The sequence below is a fragment of the Notolabrus celidotus genome, chromosome 4 (genome assembly GCF_009762535.1).
Source record: "Notolabrus celidotus isolate fNotCel1 chromosome 4, fNotCel1.pri, whole genome shotgun sequence".
NCBI classification, from domain to species: Eukaryota; Metazoa; Chordata; class Actinopteri; order Labriformes; family Labridae; genus Notolabrus; species Notolabrus celidotus.
The window spans coordinates 10,010,039-10,030,552 of NC_048275.1; the positions used below are offsets into that span (position 1 = coordinate 10,010,039).

At 41.1% G+C, this 20,514-nt stretch overlaps 1 protein-coding gene across 2 annotated transcripts; it reads left to right on the forward strand.

Moving 5' to 3' along the window:
• The first annotated feature begins 1,546 nt into the window (after nucleotides 1-1,546).
• Nucleotides 1,547-20,010, forward strand: ercc6 (excision repair cross-complementation group 6). 2 transcript variants are annotated; one of them, XM_034681176.1, is made up of 22 exons: nucleotides 1,547-1,658; nucleotides 3,382-3,587; nucleotides 3,701-3,926; nucleotides 4,023-4,143; nucleotides 4,259-4,373; nucleotides 5,485-6,211; nucleotides 7,483-7,614; nucleotides 8,622-8,780; nucleotides 9,719-9,854; nucleotides 10,119-10,289; nucleotides 10,586-10,762; nucleotides 12,777-12,893; nucleotides 13,330-13,425; nucleotides 14,863-15,081; nucleotides 15,439-15,549; nucleotides 16,534-16,653; nucleotides 16,838-16,932; nucleotides 17,442-17,587; nucleotides 17,701-18,282; nucleotides 18,394-18,565; nucleotides 18,652-18,730; nucleotides 18,832-20,010. In XM_034681176.1, exons 2-22 carry the CDS (start codon nucleotides 3,392-3,394, stop codon nucleotides 19,285-19,287), a joined length of 4,353 nt encoding a protein of 1,450 aa, XP_034537067.1. In that variant the 5' UTR covers nucleotides 1,547-1,658; nucleotides 3,382-3,391; the 3' UTR covers nucleotides 19,288-20,010. The 2 variants fall into 2 exon arrangements, with proteins under 2 accessions (XP_034537067.1, XP_034537068.1); XM_034681177.1 differs by having other exon boundaries at nucleotides 1,573-1,658; nucleotides 3,385-3,587.
• The last annotated feature ends 504 nt before the right edge of the window (nucleotides 20,011-20,514 follow it).

Here is a 20,514-nt window from a genome sequence, read left to right on the forward strand (position 1 = left end):
TTTTTGTAAGACAAAGGAAATAAACTTGCTCTGAGAATCTTGGCACTGGTTATGTTGGTGACAACTATGAAGTGCAGGCTTTCGAAATCGATAACAAATTACGTTAAAAAGTGATTGATCTGAAGCAGATGTTTTGAGATTTGAAGTGTTTCAGATTTGACAGTGCCATTATGCAAAATCTAGTTGGACTGCACAAAGATTGAAAGACAAAAGCTCCAAACTTTCTTCTCCCACTTTGACAAACAAATCCTTCTGAGTCCCAAGCAGATTGTGCAAACACAAACACAAAGAGTTATATGTCAAACTGTGGTCCAGGACATCTTCATTTGTGGAGGGTAGTTCACGGAGTTCCCCTAAGGTCAATTTTCTAAAACAATTGGTTTCATGGCGCCATCTAGTGGAGAAAAGCAGAGGTCGCTACAAACAACAGTGCACAAAGAGCACATTACTTTCCCAGCGAGGTTGCCAGATCTGCCTACTTAAAGCAAATGTGGGCTTGTTGCTCTGTGAAGTCACCCATAAATGTTGGTAGAGCCAAACAGATTATTTTTGGGGGTTATGCATGGGGAGGACAGGGGGCCTTATTGCAGATGGTAACTTTTGATGACACAAACAATGACAGACTATGAAGAGTAACTCTATATTCAATAGCATGCACATGTTGCTCAGTGCATCACTACCAAACAAATGAAATGAAATGCTTACAGAAAGTAGGCATCAGTCAACCACAATCATTGTCCAAAACATATCACCAAAAGAGACCTTTTGGATTTCCAAAATACTTCAGATGTGAGCAAGAACAACTGGAGCCTTTACTTGAGTCAAATACAAATGGTAAAGGGTTATTTTGAATTACTGCCATACACAACTCCAGCAAGCTTGCAGCAGCCTGCCAGCATTACTTAATGCTACCCAAAGTCACACAGTACATGACAGTATCAGCTTACTTTCAGCTCTGGAAGCTAACTTACCTGTGTCGGTTCAGGTATTCTTCTTCTTCTTGAAGGTCCTCCTCATTGTCCAAAGGCTGTGAGTTGTCATCACCACCATTGGAAATCCCTTGTGTCCTATATATAACAGAAGAAATGTAATCAAAAGCTCATCAGCTCATTGTTTTAAAAAAATTACTGTGGCACTTGCAGTCACTGCTAGCCAAGAAATTAGTAAAGTGCTCCTTCACATTCAATCAGACATGATGCAACACAAATCCACCAATTAAGAGCATGCTCTCCATTCTTTACAAGAGTATGGTGTTAATGTCAATAAAAGTTATGTAGTGGTTGTAGTTTAATATAAACACTCATCATAGCATTTATATTATATGGGTTTTCGATAGATGTGCTGCAGGCCTTAAGTTAGGCATGTTCTGCAAAGAGAAGTTTAAAGTTTGTTTTTATATTCATGTCACCTTGTCACAATTATTGTTCATATTTAATCTCCCCATATGCTTTCCTGCGTTTTGTATACATAATCCATGTCTTGAAACTGGACTCAAATCCCTTATTTGTGTTCAAACCCTCCTAAAACCTGATCCTGTTCGGCCTGTGTGCTTGTTTCTCCCGCGAGATCTGGCAACACATCTCCTCGCTCACCGGAAACCAGGAAGTTTGTCTGTCCATCACACAAACCGGTGATGTTGTGTAACCACCACACGTTTTGTAAGTACTACCTGTCATTGTCGCTTTGACAGCCTATTCTTCTGTTTTTATTCAGTCTTACTGAGACACAGTGAAGGTGATTAACATGTATTCATTGGGTTAATTCACGCCGGATGGATGCTGCTCCTTCAAACAGCTGATGATGTTCGGCTAACAGCTAGCTTAGTAGCCACATAAACAATAGACGGCAGTGGGGGATTTAAATGTTTTAATTATCTTTATGAGAGCGTTTTAACTCGCGTACCAACTCTCCTATGCTGTTAGAACATATATTTGAATTTCTATAAATAAATTAAACTACTGCATGGTCTAGCACATACACATTTGCATTAAGTCTGTCAGCTGTGAACGTTAAAGAAGCTCTGAAGCTCCTGTCAAATAACCCACTATGTTTTTGTGTAAACATTATGAAGTGAGGCCACCATACTTGCACATAGCTTTTTCTGGCTTTTTCATCTGCTTGACATCTTTGGGATATACTATGAAGCGAGATAAGAGAGAGAAAGCAGAGTCTGTTTAGACTTATGTCAGGTGTCTTCACTAACCTGGCTAGATCACCATGGAAAGTGACTCCAAAATAATTGCAATCATCACACATGACATCCTGACAAGTCTTTTTTAAGCTGCTAGTTTTGTGAAGGGACATGAGTAATAATACTGAACAGTCTCTGTAAACTTATCACATATTAACCCTCCTGTTATCCTCAAATTGTACTGAGCTGTGCATTGTTCTATATGTCAGCTCCACTCCTATGTTGTGTGAATCATCAATGTCTTCACAGGACAATATTTCCCACAACACAGTACAGTAAATATGAATGTTTTCATGGGAAATACATTTCCCCCCTGTCCCATGTTGTTTGACCTATCAGAGGTTCTCACAGTACGACAGGTATGGTGATGTCAGGTCAGGGCCCTAAAGCAGAGGGAAGTTTTCCTAGATAATACAATTGTATGTTATGAGGACTTCAGTATCATCCAAATTGACCCCAAATAACACGGACGCATATAAAATGTGTGCAGGACCTTGGAACATATCATATACATGTTTCTGTTTACACAGTTGTCCCCTTTTGAATTAGGAAAAGTCAGAAAATATGACGCAAAATTTTTTTTTTTTTAAGACGTTAAACATTGAATGGGGTCCCCAAGGATAACAGGAGGGTTAAATCAAACACTATTTTGACTTCTATTTGGCCAAATACCAAAGTTATGTCCCTGTATTTTTAATTAAGGGAAACCTTATCCCAGTTCCTGCCTGCACTGCTGAAATCATGTGCATCATAGCTAAAGTTTCAGAGTTATACTGTGTGAAGCAGTCTCATTAGAAATAACTGTAAGGCATTGACAGTTTATCCTGTAGCAAAATCAATGTATTGAAAAATGATTTAACACATTTATTCTATGCAGCATACCTCTCTTTCCTTATTCGTAGCAGCAGTGTTGATATAACAGCAATAACTTTAATGCAACCATCATTGCTCATCATATTGGTTTGTCTAAAGCAGGAGAAGCGTCCCATAACATGCTTAACATGAGCATGTACAGAACCTGAAGCAGAAGTTAATGGAGAATAATCAGAACCACCTTCCTGATCACTGATATCTTTGAATGAGGTTTCACACTTTATCGAGCCAGCTTACTCAAAGAAAGATGGTCTGTGTTGAAGTCACTTTCACATCTCTCTCTCAGTAACCCGCTAACTGACTGACTGTCTTTGCAGCAGCATCACCATGCCTGTAGAGGGTTCAGAGGACCAGATCCCCTCGTCTCTCTCCAGCCCTGTCAGTGCTGCTCACACCCCAGGAGGGACAGAAGAGGATGGGGCTATCGGGGGCTCGGCAGTCTGCTCGTTCCCTGAAAACAACCAGGGCTCCGAGGCTGCTGCAGCTTATCCTGCAAACACCGGACCTGATGAGGGCAACAGCAGTGAGCCATATACCATTACTAGAATCAAGATGAACGCTATGAATACCTTTGATCTATTGGAGTCTCCTGGGTGTCTCATACTCCCATGTGTTGTGATCTCTTGTGCGGTACAGGTAAGAGGTCTGGAGCCTTGCTGCAGATTGATCGACAGCGTATCCAAGCAGCATCGGCCAGCTCTGGAGCTGATGAACTCCAGGGTCTTGGGGTGGCTGTGTACGACCAGGATGTCCTTGAGCAAGGGGTCCTGCAGCAGGTGGACGAGGCCATCAACGAGGCCAGTCAGGCCGCTGCTAAAGCTGAGGCTGAGAAGGAATACCAGTCCGTGCTGGACGATGTCAGGTAAGGGACAAAATGTAAAAGAGGTCTTCCAGAGGCATTTTTGACACATTGATAACAGGCCTGATGTAGTGTACTGACTTTCTGTGTGTGTTTCAGGTCGGTTACATTGTCTCTGAGACATATCAACAAGATCATCGATCAGCTCTCTCCGTACGCTGCCTCCAGCAAAGATATCAGCAGGAAGGTTGAATCTGTTAAACGACAGAAAGAAAACAAGGTACACTTTTCAATAAGACAAACTTTTAAAGTAAAAGTGAATCCCTTACATGATGAAGTTGCACCAACATCTCATTTATAAAGACTGTGATGATAATAAAAACACTGTTATTCAGGAAAAACAGCTGAAGAAAGTCAGAGCCAAACAGAAGAGACTTCAGGCCATTCTCGGAGGAGAGGACGCCCAAAGAGTGGAAGCTGAGCTCTTAGCTGAGGATGATGAAGAGGAAGGTGAGGTGTCTTCCTTTAACTTGTGGCTTAGTGCTTTCTTTGATTTAAATCACTGTCAAGCTCAGTGCAGCCAAAAGAAAGTAAAAGAGGAGATCTAGGAACAGTGCAAAGAATTAATGCCAGATCCTTTTATGGTTGCAGAGAAGGCTAATCTGTGACGTTACTCCCTGATTTGACAGAGTTGATTGTGGTAAAAATAGCCTCCACGCTGCAGTGATGGCTGTTGTCCCCAAATATCAAGATGATCATATGTAAAAATTGATGTAAATTTCTTCACAAGACACCCACCAATATGTCTGACAAAGGGGTTTGAAAGATGTCACAAGTTCAAAACACTTCCACAGTGAACTCTAGACTAATATTTTCCTTGTGACAGCTTTGCTCCACTTGGAGTAAAGACTTGTTTATGCAAGTGTTTCAAAAGTTGGCCATCAGCTCTGTTTACTGGATTTTACCAGCCTTGATATCTGTGTGCTCCTGTTCGATGTGTCTGAAGAACAAAATACATCTACTATGTTTGTTCAACAGAGTTTTTTGTGTAACAATACATTAGTACATTAAATATTTTCTGCATGATTCCCATACAAATATAAAAAGGCTGTTTGACATAGAAGTTATGCGATGTTCTGATGAAACTAAGTCAAATAGAAACCAGCTCAACATCACTGAGGGTGGTGGCTAATTGGAATAAAGGAAACATGTTTATAAAGTAGCAACGTGCAGACCTTATCAGTGCTTGCCACTCCAGATCACTGGTGTTGATTGTCAACCTGAACAACAAATATAAATCCCTGTGGATACAGGGTTAATGGCTCCCAGTGGGGTTCTCATATAAAGAACAACAGTCAGGTTAATATTCTGTTTCTCTTCTAGATGAATCTTATTAATTGCTGAGGCCTAATTTAAGTGTTCAATGCATCAAACTGATTTTATAAAATGTAGAAAGACAGCTTGCACGGATGCAGTTGAACTCTCACATGCATGCAGCAAAACGTTCTCCAACCTGCAAATAAAAACAGTACTCTATAGTGCTACAAGTGGTTAAAACACTTCACCAACTTACACACCACTGTACTGTATGTGACTGTGTCTGATGTGTGTGTTTCATCAGAAGCCGGGCCGTCTACACTGGGCAGCATGCTCATGCCCTCTCAAGAAACAGAATGGGAGGAGCTCATCCGAACAGGTCATATGACCCCTTTTGGTACACGTATCCCGCAGAAGGAAGTTAAAAAAGAGCCACGAAAAGTGATGCTGGCCGAGAACTCAGCCTTCGACCAGTACTTAACAGACCAGGCCAAGCTGGCTACTGAGCGAAAGAAACCTTTGGTGCAAAAGAAGAGGAAGAGCACAGGACTCAGCCCTGATAAGGAAGCCAGGGGTAAAACCAAGAAGACTGTCTTGTCTTCCAAGGATAAGAAAATGAGAAAGTGCATGAGGAAGCTTCAGATAACTGCTCTGAAGGCTCACCCCAAAGCTCGGCCTAAAGCCGAGCCAAAGCCTCCTAAACCGAGGAGGAAACGTAACGCCGACGCCGGGGGTGAGGACACAGACGGTGAGGAGTCAGAGTACCTGCCCAGCGATGAAGGCATAGATCCTGATCAAGAGGACAGGGAAGCCAGGGAGGAAGGCTTTGGGGAGGATGATGATGAAGAGTATGAGTTGAAACCATACAAGAGAAAAACTGAAGGGAAAGGGAGGAAGAAAGTGAAGAAGAAAGAGGAGAGTGAGGAAGAATACTGCCCTGAAAGTTCAGAAGAAGAAGAAGAGAATGCGAAGGGGAAATACAAAAAATGCAAAGATGATGGAGATCTGGATTACTACAGGCAGCGGATAAGGTATGATCATGTTGCTGCTATGATTATGTTTATGTTTGTTTATGTCTATCAGCTGTGTATTCAGTCAGTCAGCTGCAGATTCGTTCTTCGAGTTGTGCTTGGATGTAAAGGTGCAGAAAGTTTTCATCAGAATGTATACATCCGGGCCTGTAAATGACAAGCTCAACAAACAAACATCCAGTCTTTAACTTTGCATCACATTTGCAGTGGCAGGGGTGCAAATGTGCCATTGTTATTCCCTTTAGTTAAGGAGAAAAGCAGTTTGTTTCTGCTGGCTCCGTAGTGCAGAAGGAGAGTTAATCCCAGATGAGATTGGCAGCTGTTTCTTGACTAAGCAAATTCACTCCCTGCTCTTCTTCTCTCTCTGCTCTCACACTGGCCTAATTATCCTCCTGCACATGGTTTTATACACTCACTCACTCTAATGCTCAAATTAATGGAAGAGCAGCCCTAATGAGATTTCATATTTATAGCTGCCAAATAAATTGTGTTGGCATGTGTCCTTTTTCTACACTGCAGTGATTGAATGTCAATTCAACAGCATAGACACGGCATGGATGGTGAGGCTAGCTTATATGAGGAATGATATTATTAGAGCAGGCTGTATTTGTAGTTAGGTGGGGGGGGTGGGGCTGGGGCAGAAAAGTGTAATTAACTGAACCAATGCTTAGTCTTGACTTAATTAGAGAGTGTGGTCTCCCAGGCCCAGCTAAAGGACCAGTTTCATGGCAGGGTGACAGGACCAGGCCCAAATGAAGATGGATTCTTATCCCCTCCACCTCACACCTTTCTGGGGAACTCGCACTACTAATTGTCTGTATCAATCTTCATTTGCTGCGCGACGACTGTGCCTCTAACTGCCCTCTCTCCTGCACCATTAAAACTCTCCTCTTTACATTTCCCTTTTTGCTGTAGATGTTCTACCGCTCAAGGGAAATACCCACAACTCCAAACAGTTGCTATCCATACACCTGTGTAGGCAAGTCTGAAACTAAACACTGAGGACAGAAGGTGCAAATATAACATCCAAACATCCCTGATCATCCCTGATAACCCTGCTGAGGTGTGCAGTGGGATCAAAGGAAACACCCTATAGGTCACAAGTTGACAAGCTGTCAGCGACTCAGTGTTACTGAACAATATTTTAGTTTTGAGCACAGACAAAAGTTGAAATCAGTTTGTTGTTTGGTGTTAAGCTTGATCTCAGTTTGCTTCTGTTTAACTTACCACCAAATGTGTTCTAACTTCATATACACTTGTTCTCTCTTTAGAAGGTGGAAGCGACAGCGTCTCAGAGACCGGGAGTCAAAGAGAGAAAGAGGAGAGGAGCTTTCAGATGACAGTGATGAAGAATTTGATGAAGGCTTCAAAGTGCCAGGTTTCCTGTGGAAAAAACTTTATAAGTAAGTTTGATTAGGATCACATATCAGAATCATTTACAGCTGTGAAGTAAGGAAGTAATGGGATATGATTAACAGCTGTAAAACAGTTCTTATATAATTGATGATACCAACAACCTTTGAGTTGAAACTTTAATGATTAACAAAAGATTGTTCAATCAACACTATATAAAGTTGAAGAAGTATCTGCTACTATAGGTCACCAGTCTTCTTTAGGAAGTCATTTTATCAGCTTGTTTTTAACCCTTTTGTTCCCAAACCATCGCAGCCGACAGTATTTTAAATGCGTACTCTCAAAACTGTAACTCCTGAACCGTTTAAGATATCTAGAAAATTCAAAAAACACAAGAAAGCGGGGAAATAGACCTTTGCGCCCATATAGTTGTCATTACGGTAGCCCCTAGGACTTCTGCAGTACGACCGTTATTAACTGTTATTATAATGTCATAAACACACAATAATGTGTAATAACGGCCAGATACTGAAAGTTGAGGTTATCTTGGAAAAAGGGACATAAGCACTCACTCATAGCACATTTTTTGACGATTCTACAGCCATCAAATCAAAATAAATCCGGGCGGCCTGAATATAATTATGGTCATAAGAGTGTTAAACACAGTGGCGTCACTTTGATTTGAATGAAGCTTAGATCAAAAAATATTTGCTTAGTTTACAATGATACTTTTGCTGATTTAGAACTTTTTTTCTCTTCTATTATTTGGTTATCTTTTCTCGAATTCCACATTTTTCTTTAAGAACTACAAATAATCGTTTCTTGGAAGAATTTCTAATAATTTTAGATCAATTTTATGGTAAAAATGTACTAAAAGGTTCAGTAGTTTAGCATATTTCTTCCAGCTTGCAGTGATTTATGCTCTTGCATTAAAAGACAAGCATAACTGAGTCTGATTCCAGCCACTAAACCAGCCTTTCATCTGTGAGCATTATGTTGTCATTAGTTTTAGTCATGTTTAGTATTTGCCTTACATGTATGTACATCACACTGATAGGTACCAACAGACAGGTGTGCGCTGGATGTGGGAGCTCCACTGTCAGCAGGCAGGTGGCATCCTGGGAGACGAGATGGGCCTGGGTAAAACCATCCAGGTCATCAGCTTTCTGGCCGGACTGAGCTACAGCAAACTGAGGACCAGAGGATCCAACTACAGGTACACACACACAGAGACACACACACACATACACACAAACAAACTGTGGCCAGAGACTGTGTGTCTGTATGGTATGAATATTTGATTAGGGGGATTTCTGCTTGAGAGTGTTCATCTGAATTATTAAACATGTTTCAATTATCCAACTCTTCACTTTCTTACTGCAGACATCAGAGAAAACACTGACACTCTGTTTGTGTGGTGTGTGTGTGTGTGTGTGTGAAAGAGAGAGAGGGTTAGTGTCTGATAGAGTGGGGTGGAGTGTCTTTATGAACACTTAAAATGAATTTTGGACTCATGAAGCGGGGGTGGAGCTGGCGTGGGACAACAAATCAACCATAGGAAGACATGCCACAGTGGCCGTGATAATCTGGTTTTACTGCGCAAACGACACTTGTGCGTTGAGGAGGTGGAGCTTCCCTGATGGTCAATACTCTGTCTGCTATAGACGCCCACAAATTGATTGCTTTTAAACTCAATTATGGCCAAGTATCAATAGCTTCCACTGGGCAGAGGTTCATACCAGCCCATTAGTGTATCTTTGTGCGTGCCTGTGTGTGTGTGTTTGATAAAGCTCTTGTAAATCTTCACATAGTGTTCATACACCTTATTTGATTCATTTGTAAGGGACAGAAAGTGAATATCGTATTGGAGGTAGGCTTCATAGTGAGATTATTCTGCTGCATTGTTGTATTTAAACCCTTTGCTTCCTATATTTCCCTTATGCCTGAATGCATCAAAAATTCTGCATGCAAGCTAAACTCATTTTCCTTTTCATGTTTTGAGAAAAATTAATTTCTGTAACTTGAAATGATGACTGTAATTAGCTAATAAAATGTGCTGAGGTTATCTAAACTTTTATTACTTTTATTACTTTGTTGCCCTTCTTAATAGCTGGCCTGGGATTATACATTTCTATACTGTGTGTTTGCTTTAAGGTATGCTGGTCTGGGTCCGACGGTCATCGTGTGCCCAGCTACAGTCATGCACCAGTGGGTCAAAGAGTTCCACACCTGGTGGCCTCCTTTCAGAGTCGCTGTTCTGCATGAAACCGGCTCCTTCACCAGCAACAAGGTAATTGTTTCTTATCGTGTGTTCAATTTTCATATTCATAATTCAGTTAGAAAGTTTTCTACAGGGCCTGTTTTTCCTCTGGGGGGCACTAGAGCTCTGTTTATGCAGCATTATCTCCTAACCTTCTCCCCTCTTCCCCTCTCTCCTCAACCACATTAAAGTAGATGCCCTACTTCCATGCTCAAGCTTCCACAGATGGTTAGAAATTGCCCTGACGAGAACCTGAATGGGTCCATATCTTTTTTCCTTTTTTTTCTGTTGCAGGAAAAGCTTATACCAGAAGTAGCGGCGTGTCATGGCATCCTGATAACTTCATATTCAGCTGTGAGGAATATGCAAGACATGCTGCAGCGCTACGACTGGCACTACGTTATATTGGACGAGGGCCACAAGATCAGGAATCCAAATGCTGGAGTCACAACTGCCTGCAAACAGGTATTACATCAGATACAATCATGAACACACACATTTACACTGAATAAAACTCATAAGGAAATCCTGAGGTAGTCATATATTTTGATGCTTTTTTTGTTTGCATTTAAACTTTGTAGAATTAAAAAGTTAATTCATGCCTGTTATTTTTTCTCAGTTGCTTTGTTTCATCCTTTTTCACATTATCACAAGACATCAAAGATTATTTTTGTAGTTTAAGAAGAAGCTATTTACCTTAAATCAGCACCGACACAGTCTTCAGAAAGAAATGACACACACTTTTTCCTCCCTCTCTTCAGTTTCGGACTCCTCACAGGTTCATCCTGTCCGGCTCTCCGATGCAGAACAATTTGAAGGAGCTGTGGTCTCTGTTTGACTTCATCTTCCCTGGTAAACTGGGGACGTTGCCCGTCTTCATGGAGCAATTCTCTGTGCCCATCACCATGGGAGGATACAGCAATGCCTCACCTGTACAGGTACTGGAACACACAATCACATAAGTAGAATTAAGAGGGGGCCTGGGTAGCTCAACGGGTAGAGCATGACGTGTCAAGCTGCATCCTTCTCATGCTATTTGGGGTTTATTTCAAAACAGGGCCTACTGCTGCATTTCAGTGCCTTTCTCACACACCCAACTTTCTTATCTCTCTTCAGCTGTCCTGTCATCAATAAAAGGAAAATTGCCCAAGTTAAAGAAAAAAACAACAAAATAATTGATAAGAAAAAAGAAAAAGGCACATTTATGAAATGTTCAAATACTGTTTTCAAAGCCTGTTTTTGCTTTTGAGCTTGAGGGGTTGTCAACAAATAGAACAAGAATTATCAGCCTCATTTTCTCACATTTTAAGGGGGTTAAAAAGTAAAGCAGGAATCAGGTATAAAGGATGACTGCAAGGGTGTCATTGTGCTTTATCTTATTTGTGTTTAGGTTTTACTTATTTATTTTAAGTTAAAACAAAAGGTATCAAATTAACACAGTTACATTAAAAAATAAGGTCATTTCAGCTCATCTCAACCTAATTTATGAATATAGCAGTTATTATAAATTGTATGAAGCCCAGAGTACTTAATATAAAATCAAAACAGAAAACTAAAAACAATAAAAATAAATTTAATTAGTTACAACTATAAATCTGTAAAAAGTTAAAACTAAAAACTGTCTAAATTAAATTATCACATGGGATAAAAAAAGTACACGAATTAAATATAATGACTTAAAATCCAAGATGATACAGAGGAGGCACCTTAAGTAAAATCCAGACTTCAAAGATGTGTCTTAAGATTTTTTTCAAAAGAGCATCCACATAGGAAGAGTCTGTCTCATCCTCTGAACAGACGACACAGGCCACAGAGGATAACATCTATCTCCTCATGTGTTGGCGAGTCATTTCTACTGTGAACAAAACAGCAGCAAGAACAATAACTGGTCAATTAATCCACCAACCCTACAGGTAATCTTAAACTGATGCAGTGAAGGGCAAAATTAAATACAACCCGTATTCTTGTTCGCACAGTTTTGTGGATCTCCGAACCGAGAAGCATATCAGAAGGAGAGGCAGTGTAGCAACAGAGCCATTAAGTGCAGAGCAGGATAATGTAGGACCATGCAAAGGAACTTCAGTACATCCCCCGTGTGTGTGAGAGACAGAGAGGGAGAGGGAGAGGCTAAAGTGGAGAGCCAGCGAGCTAAATTGTAGCCCTTTGTCATTAGTGTTCAGTCGTTAATAATCCACTGACTGTATGGATTTAATTATTTAAGCCGGCTATTGATGCTTCTTCCGCTGTCGATAATAAAAACCTTTACTAATTATTAATGTTATTAAATGGTCAGAGAGGGCTAAGCTCTGCTGCCTTATCCTCTTCTCGAAATTGTCAGAGCAGCAAAGCCGGTCCAGAGCTGATGGTCATGTACACAGAGGCCGATTTATGTAAAAATGTATGCTGCCGGGGTGGGGTGGGGTTGAATGAGCTTTCTGCTGTGGGATCCATTACTGACCCCCACATGGATCCACTCAGCAGCTTGTGCTAAGATCACAAGATCATCTGCTGCTCTCCTCTCCTGACCTCCCTCAAGCCCTAAATCCAACCACCTCACTGCCCCCCTCCGGCACTGCAGAGTGTCTTTGATCCCCTGGTGGACCCCCAGTGAGTTAATGTTTAAAAGGCTAACTGGCCTTTAGCACCGAGCCTGGATGAGGTGCAGCAGGACATTTTGCAGCAGGGTGGGAGTGGGTGTTTCCAGTGGAGCTTGGCCGGCTTGTAGAACTGATGAAAGAGAGGTCTTTGTCCCCTGAGACCGACAGCACTCTGATCAATGTTTAATGGCTCGTGCTACTGAGAGGGACGGCAACATGAGGGAGGTGATGGGAGAAGGCGGAAGAGGGGCTAAAGGACAATCACGCCTAAGGAAACATCCACACTGACAGGTGTGAGTGTTGATGTTGCTGTTTGACGTTTAATTGGATTTAATTATTTTGTCTGTTTTTTAAGGTCCAGACTGCTTTTAAGTGTGCGAGCGTGCTGAGGGACACCATAAACCCTTACCTGCTCCGAAGAATGAAAGCAGACGTCAAGGCCAACCTCTCCCTACCTGACAAAAACGAACAGGTATTCATCATCCTCCTCTCTGACATGTTGACCCTGTTGTGTCTGAGTATTGATCCACCTCTCTTAACTGGGGAGGTGTTTATCTGATTGGATGTGACTGCATGTGCCACGTCTAAGGAGTATTTGATGAATGTGCATGGCCCTTGTCAGGTGAAGCCAGCTAATAAAGTCCCGGTAAAGTAAAAGGAGCAGGTATTCATTAATGTGGCCGGTCCCTGGTCTGTCCTCGCGGCTGACGCTGGTTGACTCCTCAGTCCACTTCAGCTCATTAAGTAAATCCCTCAGGACAGCAGCGGCTCCAAAAAACCTGCTGCTTTCCCTCTAATTTCTCTGCTCACACTCTGCACTTCATCAAAGGGCTTTAAAGCGGTTGTTCAGTGCTCATTACACACTCTTATACTGCTGTGTCTGTCTCTCTTTCTCTCTGTGTGTGTAGGTTCTGTTTTGCAGATTAACAGAGGATCAGCGGCAGGTGTATCAAGGTTTTCTGGATTCCAAAGAGGTCTACCAGATCCTGAACGGGGACATGCAGGTAAAGTCCAATGTTTCATGTGTCTTCTGTTTGTTGACACACGCTGCTATTAAAAGGCCGAGTCCTAATCTCCTCCCTGAACCCTGAGAAATGAACCTGCAGACTTTAATGACCTCAGGTGAGAGAGAGCGTACATGAGAGCTTGAGATAGTACAAAGATGAGAAATGAGAAACACTATCATGACATGACACATTGCATGACACAAAATGCACCAAAAGATGATTTTAAAAGCACATCGCCGCTTTATTTTGACGTTCTCTACGGCGGTTATGATGAACTTCCACACCTAAAGGAGAATCTGCAGATATACAGACTCATGGAAAGTGCAGGATTTGTTGTCTTTTGATAATATGACAGCACAAAGACCTGAATGCATCAGTGTTGAGGTTGGGATGGACTAAAGACAACAAGAGCAAAACTCTTTGTCAAAGAGAAGACTTCCGGGAACAAGTTTTCCCTTATTCATTATTTAACCTGCCCACAGATGAACAGCTGTTCACGCCTTTGTCTCACAGACATTGAAGTTTTTAAGCACTCTTGAACGCTTGAAAAAACAACACCTTGCAGTGATGTCAGTGGAATTAGGATGTTTTCTATGTAAATTTAGAAAAAGGCCTCACAGCTTGACGTTAGTACTCTTCAAGATGCTGACTTAAAGGAAGCTGTGCAGTTCAGCTTCTCACATTAGTCAGACCCGGGAGAGAGAGACTCCACCATTTATCACCACTGACCAAATGGACGTGGTTGGAGAGCCAGGGGTGACCACGGCAGATTGCGCACACACACATACACACAAACAAACACACACACACATACACTCTTATAGACATATTCAGTGGTCACTCTGAGTCCATTAACCACCATTACTAATGCAGTGGCCGTTGGGCCTTCATCAAGAAACACAGCCTTTATTGTCCGTAAATAAATTATGTAACTCGTTCCTGTAGGCTAAAGTAAATGTGCTTATTTGTTTAAAGCTAAAATGATGTTTAAAAAACAAAATAAGTATTTGCCAACTTTAGACTAGTTTAATTACCTGTGACCAGTTCTTGGACATGAAAAGGTGGCCTGTTTATTTAAACTTTATGTGGAGTTTCCAGCTTGTCATGAATAAGACTTCATTTATACTGGTACTCTGATATGGGAAAAAAAAAGGAGGACTGTCAGTTTGAGATTTACCATTTCTTTATTACTGTTTTTAATGTCTGCCACCACTGCGGTTTGATTTGGTTCATATAAAAGGATTTGAAGAACACTGCTAAAACTTTTCTTTTTCACTCTTACAAATGTTCTCAGTGAGAAGTGATCCTCAAAAAAAAAAAAGCAGGCCAAGATGGTTCTTTAGAAAATTCTACTAATGCATGAACAGCATATAATCAGCATCAAGGAAAGATGTGTCACTTCCTGACAAGAACCTTTGTTTTTCCACTGTTTAGGTATTCTCTGGCCTGATAGCACTACGTAAGATCTGTAACCACCCGGACCTTTTCTCTGGAGGACCTCGGATGTTGAGGGGAATCCCAGAGGACCAGCTAACTGAGGAGGAGCACTTTGGCTTTTGGAAACGCTCAGGAAAGCTGATGGTGGTGGAGTCCCTGCTGCGTCTCTGGTTCAAACAGGGACACAGAGTGCTGCTCTTCACTCAGTCCAGACAGGTGAGGAACGGGCCGCTCCAGCTGTCTGTTATTTCAATTAACTGTGACGATCACATGAACATGTCTGGATTTGTTTTAGTGAAGCTACATTTCCTCTGCGTGCGTGACAGCAACAAGCTAAAGCGTGTGTTTGCGTGTATATGTGTGTGAGAGGGAGGCCCCAGCTGTTGCAGTCAATACCAATGAGATTATACCTCAGAGGGAACCTGAGACCCTCCCTGTCGGTATCTCTGTCCATGTAATATTAATCTGCTCTAATCCTTTTAGAGATAATCCAAACCTCAGCCTCTCCTTCCCTCTCTCTGCTTCTGTTTCCCTCCTCTCACTTCCTGTCTTTATTGTCTCCTGTGTCTCCAGATGTTGAACATCTTGGAGGTTTTTGTGAGGGAAAATGACTACTTATACCTGAAAATGGACGGCACCACCGCAATAGCTTCCAGACAGCCGCTCATCGCTCGCTACAACGAGGTGAGGATTATGTCTCCCTAATGGCTCTGAGTGTTTCTTGGGAAAATCCTGTCCTGAGGGACAAAAAGCTGCAGTGGAACTCTACAAACCCTGAGGTGGAAACACTTATCAATGACAATCTGTTGTTCAAACTGAGTGTAACTCAAGTGTGTCTCTTGTAGAACAAATATAAGAAGAATATCAGCTTGTAATTTAAAGATGGATGAGTTCAGCAGAATAAAATTAGAAGTTAGCAAATAAAAGTGACAGAATCTTCTGATTTGTATTATTTTATAATTTGACTTTGATGAATCCATCTATCATGATTTATTCAAAGTAAAGATGCTGTGGGCCTTTTTCCAAAATACACTTAGCAATTAAGATAAATACCTAATACAAACAGATTAAGGACAATTACATACTACAGCTTATATCATTAAATCCAGGTTAAAATCAATGATAAAGGAATGTCTGGATAAATTATTTTTGAGGTACTACAACAAAAAAAACAACTTTAAAATGATTTTTTAATAAGTGATAGGCCACAATAACTTTTAATTTAAATAGTAGGCTGTAACAAAAACGTAAAACAATATATTTTTTAAGTTTTGGGTAAAAAAATACAGAAGTATACTTTTTAAATTAGCAGCATTCCAGAGAAAGAGTGTGCATGGCACATATGATCTAATATTTCTTGTTCAAGGGAATGATTGTGAAAAAGTATTTAAAGTTATAATCAATATATTTTTTAATGTATTTACTTATTTGGGGGAATGTTATATTTTTTTCTTTAAAGGTCTAGTTTCCAGTGCTTTACGTCATCTCTTTAAAAAGAATTGAATATGTAAGAGCCGTGTTCCTGTCTTTCCATGATGCCAATTAAAATGCATAATTGCTTATCTAAAATTGTATTCTTGTGATTGCACCCTATAGTGATAATCAGAAACAGAATCAAACACTGGGCGTGAAGTGATTTTATCACTGACTTTCTTTTCTTTCCTGCAGGATAAATCAATTTTTATCTTCCTGTTGACCACTAAAGTTGGAGGTCTGGGAGTCAATCTGACCGGAGCCAACAGAGTCATCATCTACGACCCTGACTGGAACCCCAGCACCGACACACAGGTGAGACAAACACACACTCAAGGTTTAAATACATTTACCAGCTGCATTTTTAAATCTCTTTATGTGCAACTCATAATTTTAACACTTCTTGGTAGACACCATCTTTTCTTGTTTGTTAATTTTCTTGTTTACTCAAAGACAGTTTGGATATTCTGAGTATTTATTTGTGTCATGTTGTCTGCAGGCACGTGAGCGAGCATGGAGGATCGGTCAGACGCAGCAAGTGACGATCTACAGACTTCTGACGGCGGGGACCATTGAGGAGAAAATCTATCACAGGTCAGCTTATACCTTTTTTTTCTTTTTTTTTATATCCTTTCATTACAATGTTTAATCCCACATTGCAATTACACAGAGGTTTAAATCATCCTGAACTGTCTTTGTTCTACCTCTCAACCCGTTTTGCATTTCAGCTGTCTTTCTATCGACATCACATGTTCATGAATATTGGTAATAACATGACTAATTACTCACATCACTGCTGAATTACTACGTGCACTATCCCAGTTCTCAGTAATTGAAAAGCTTTCCTGCTTTATTAAATGGCCAATCTAGGACTTCTAAACTGTTGCTCTGTTAGGTTTGGGTCTGTGATGTGCTTTGAAACAGCAAGCTGGAAAAACTGCAGGGATTCTATTTTGGTACCTGCAGAAGTGTGGTTAACTAATTTTCTCATCCATCAGCCAAACTACTCTGTGGTGACAGAGGATCAGGGTTGCAAACTGAGGTAAAATATCACATTATACACATCACGTATCTAATTATGTGTTTCATCTATTTAAATCCAGGCAAATCTTTAAACAGTTTCTGACCAATCGGGTTCTGAAGGACCCCAAACAAAGACGTTTTTTCAAGTCTAACGATATCTACGAGCTCTTCACCTTGACTGACCCTGATGGAGCTCAAGGAACTGAGACCAGTGCAATTTTTGCAGGTCAGCTGATATTTATTTTGTTTTCCTCTTTTTGTAAAAGAAACAACATATTTACTGAGTTTTTAATTCGATGAATGATGTTTCTAAAACATTGTGTGTTCATTCTCATACAGGTACAGGCTCTGATGTCAAAGCACCCAAGAAACCTGAGAGGCCGAAGCCTTCCTATTCTGTAAAAAATGGCAATGCACATAAACAGTCCTCTGCAAACCAGAATGAACCTGGATCAGATAGAAGACACTCCTCTGCAAACATTCCTGCATTTAAAGATGCAAACATTTCTCCATGCAGTAAAAACTCTCAGGGTAAACCCAACGTCCCAACAGACGGCCAAAGCACCAACCAAAACGGTGTTAATGTAGAGCCAAGTATGTCATCGGACACGCACCACACAGGACAGAACACCTGGGACAAAAAGTCAAACACATCCAGCTCTCCTCTGCACAGAGACAAAGACTCTGCTCTGACCAGCCCACAGAAACACAGAGAGAAGAGGAAGCACTGCGACTCCTCTGACTCTGACAAACACAAACATAAGAAGCGCAGACACTCCAAAGGTGCTCGGTTTGAAGGTCACCGCATCTCTCACTTAGTGAAGAAAAAGACGTTTAATAAAGAAGAGAGTGAGGACAACGAGGCAGGGGGCCAGAAGAAATCAGACGACTATGTTTTGGCAAAGCTCTTCAGGAAATCTGGTACGATTTTTTTTGTTTCCGCCAAAACATACATGGTTGAAGTATTCGTACTCATGAAACAATGAGACCTTTTTGACTCTTTTTTTTTTTTCTTTGCTTTGTCTCCCTCAGGTATCCATAGTGTGATGCAGCATGACACCATCATTGAGTCCTCCAACCCTGACTATGTTCTTGTGGAGGCAGAAGCAAACAGGGTGGCCAAAGATGCCCTGAAAGCCCTTAAAGTTTCTCGCCAGAAGTGCAGACTGCCCTACAATAGACCCCCTCCTCCTCCACCTGCAAGGTAAACATTCATACACTGGGGTTGTTTGGAGTGTTACTGATCTCAGTTTGAACAATCATATCTCATTATTGTTGATGTTTTTGTAGGAAAAGGTTTGGACAAAAGAAGAATTCTCTCCTGGTTGATAATGCTGTTAAATCAACAGCTACGCCAAGCAAATGCAAGGTAACATCGGCATTATGAAGAAGAGAAATCAAACTATAGTTCTGGGAGTTATGTTTTTTGTTTTCTTACATGCTCTGTTATCTGTCTCTCTCTCTCTTCAGGATGCTGCTATTGTAAAGAAGTCTGTATCAAAGAAACCCGGTTCAGCTGCTCATTTCAGCGGCGAGGCTGCAGAAACCAACACAAACTCCGCCCCGCTCTCCTCCTCCTCCCTGCTGGCCAAGATGAAAGTCCGTAACCACATCAGCCTGCCCTCCAGCCAAATAGAAGAAGCAGCAGAAGAAGAGGAGGAGGAGGATGGCTCTAGAGCTGCAGGGCCGAGCTCCCCGGCTCCGCCCACCGAGCACGACGAGCTGCTGGTGGATCTGCGTAACTTTGTTGCCTTCCAGGCGGTCGTTGACGGACAGGCCTCCACGCAGGAGGTGCTGGAGTACTTCAAACCGAGGCTCACCAAGGAACAGGCGCCGGTCTTCAGAGAGCTGCTCAGGAGAATTTGTGACTTCCACAGGACTTCTGGTCAGGAGGGGATGTGGAAGCTGAAGGAGGGTTTCCGTTGAGTGAAGCATAAAGGAGGAAAAACTGAACTGTGATGCACATTTGAGTACTTACGAGTCTGTCGAGATCAATGCAATGATAGCTTGTTATTCATTTTTTGTTACCGTTTATTTTTGTCTGACAAAAATACATCAGCTACTGCTCATCAAAACACACTTTCACATCATCCCTGTCTGTTCTGGAAGGATCTTACAATGCTTTTTACAGTGCCATGCAAACTACAATAATCGTTGGTTATCTTGAAGAGAAAGCTGCATCGTTCACTTGTTTATTGTGCGGGCTGGTTTGGGTTCTCCACTGTTAAAGCATTATAATTTCTGCTCTTTATTTGCACCTGATTATACTTGAATTCACTTGTTTTGTATTTGCCAGAGAGTTGAACTGTGCTACGTTTAGTAATGATTTAAACTGACATGTGTTGCTTTTATAAATGTGTACCTAAACAACCTCAGACTTTGTAATTCACTTCTTCTAACTGTGGTGGTGAGCATTGTATCATTTTGTAAGTATGACTGAATTACCACAGGCTGTAGTGGACTTTGAACTTCTTTAATGGTTTGTTCAAATATAGCGGAGTAGATGGTTGTTTACAGTCTTTTTTGAAACCTCTACCTCTGCTTATTTGTGGTAAAATGGACTAAAGCTGAGTTATTCAGCAAATAAAAAATAAACATCTTCTGATGCTGTCTTGCATATACTGAATGCAATAAACCTTTGTAACTGTGTTTCCTGTTTGGTCATTTGCAGTGTGGACAGCACAAGAGCAAAGGGACTAAATTAGCTTGAGTTAATTGTGAAAATAAAATAAGTCTTATGAGTTTCCTGTAAATACAGCTCACTCACAATATTTTACATTCAATATTCCTGTACAAGAAAAAACACCAGTTTTATGATCTTGTGGAAGTTGTGCTGACAAAGCTCCTGAAATGTCTGTGATTCCAGAAATCACGTGACCATGGCTTCAGATCATGAAAACTAGTTAAGGTTACTTGTTACACTGTTTCTAACCAACACAGATGAGAGTTTAATTCTACTAAGTTATTTAAGCAATCATCTGAGGATGGAGGAGGAAAGACGCTGACAGGAAACACACACACACACACACACACACACACACACACACACAGGCCTGCTCTCTTGTCAGAGTTGTCTAGACCAAATATTGGGATAAAGTTATCAACCGTTATTTGATTTCAATTTTCTCCACGCACCTCACCGAGGTCATAATA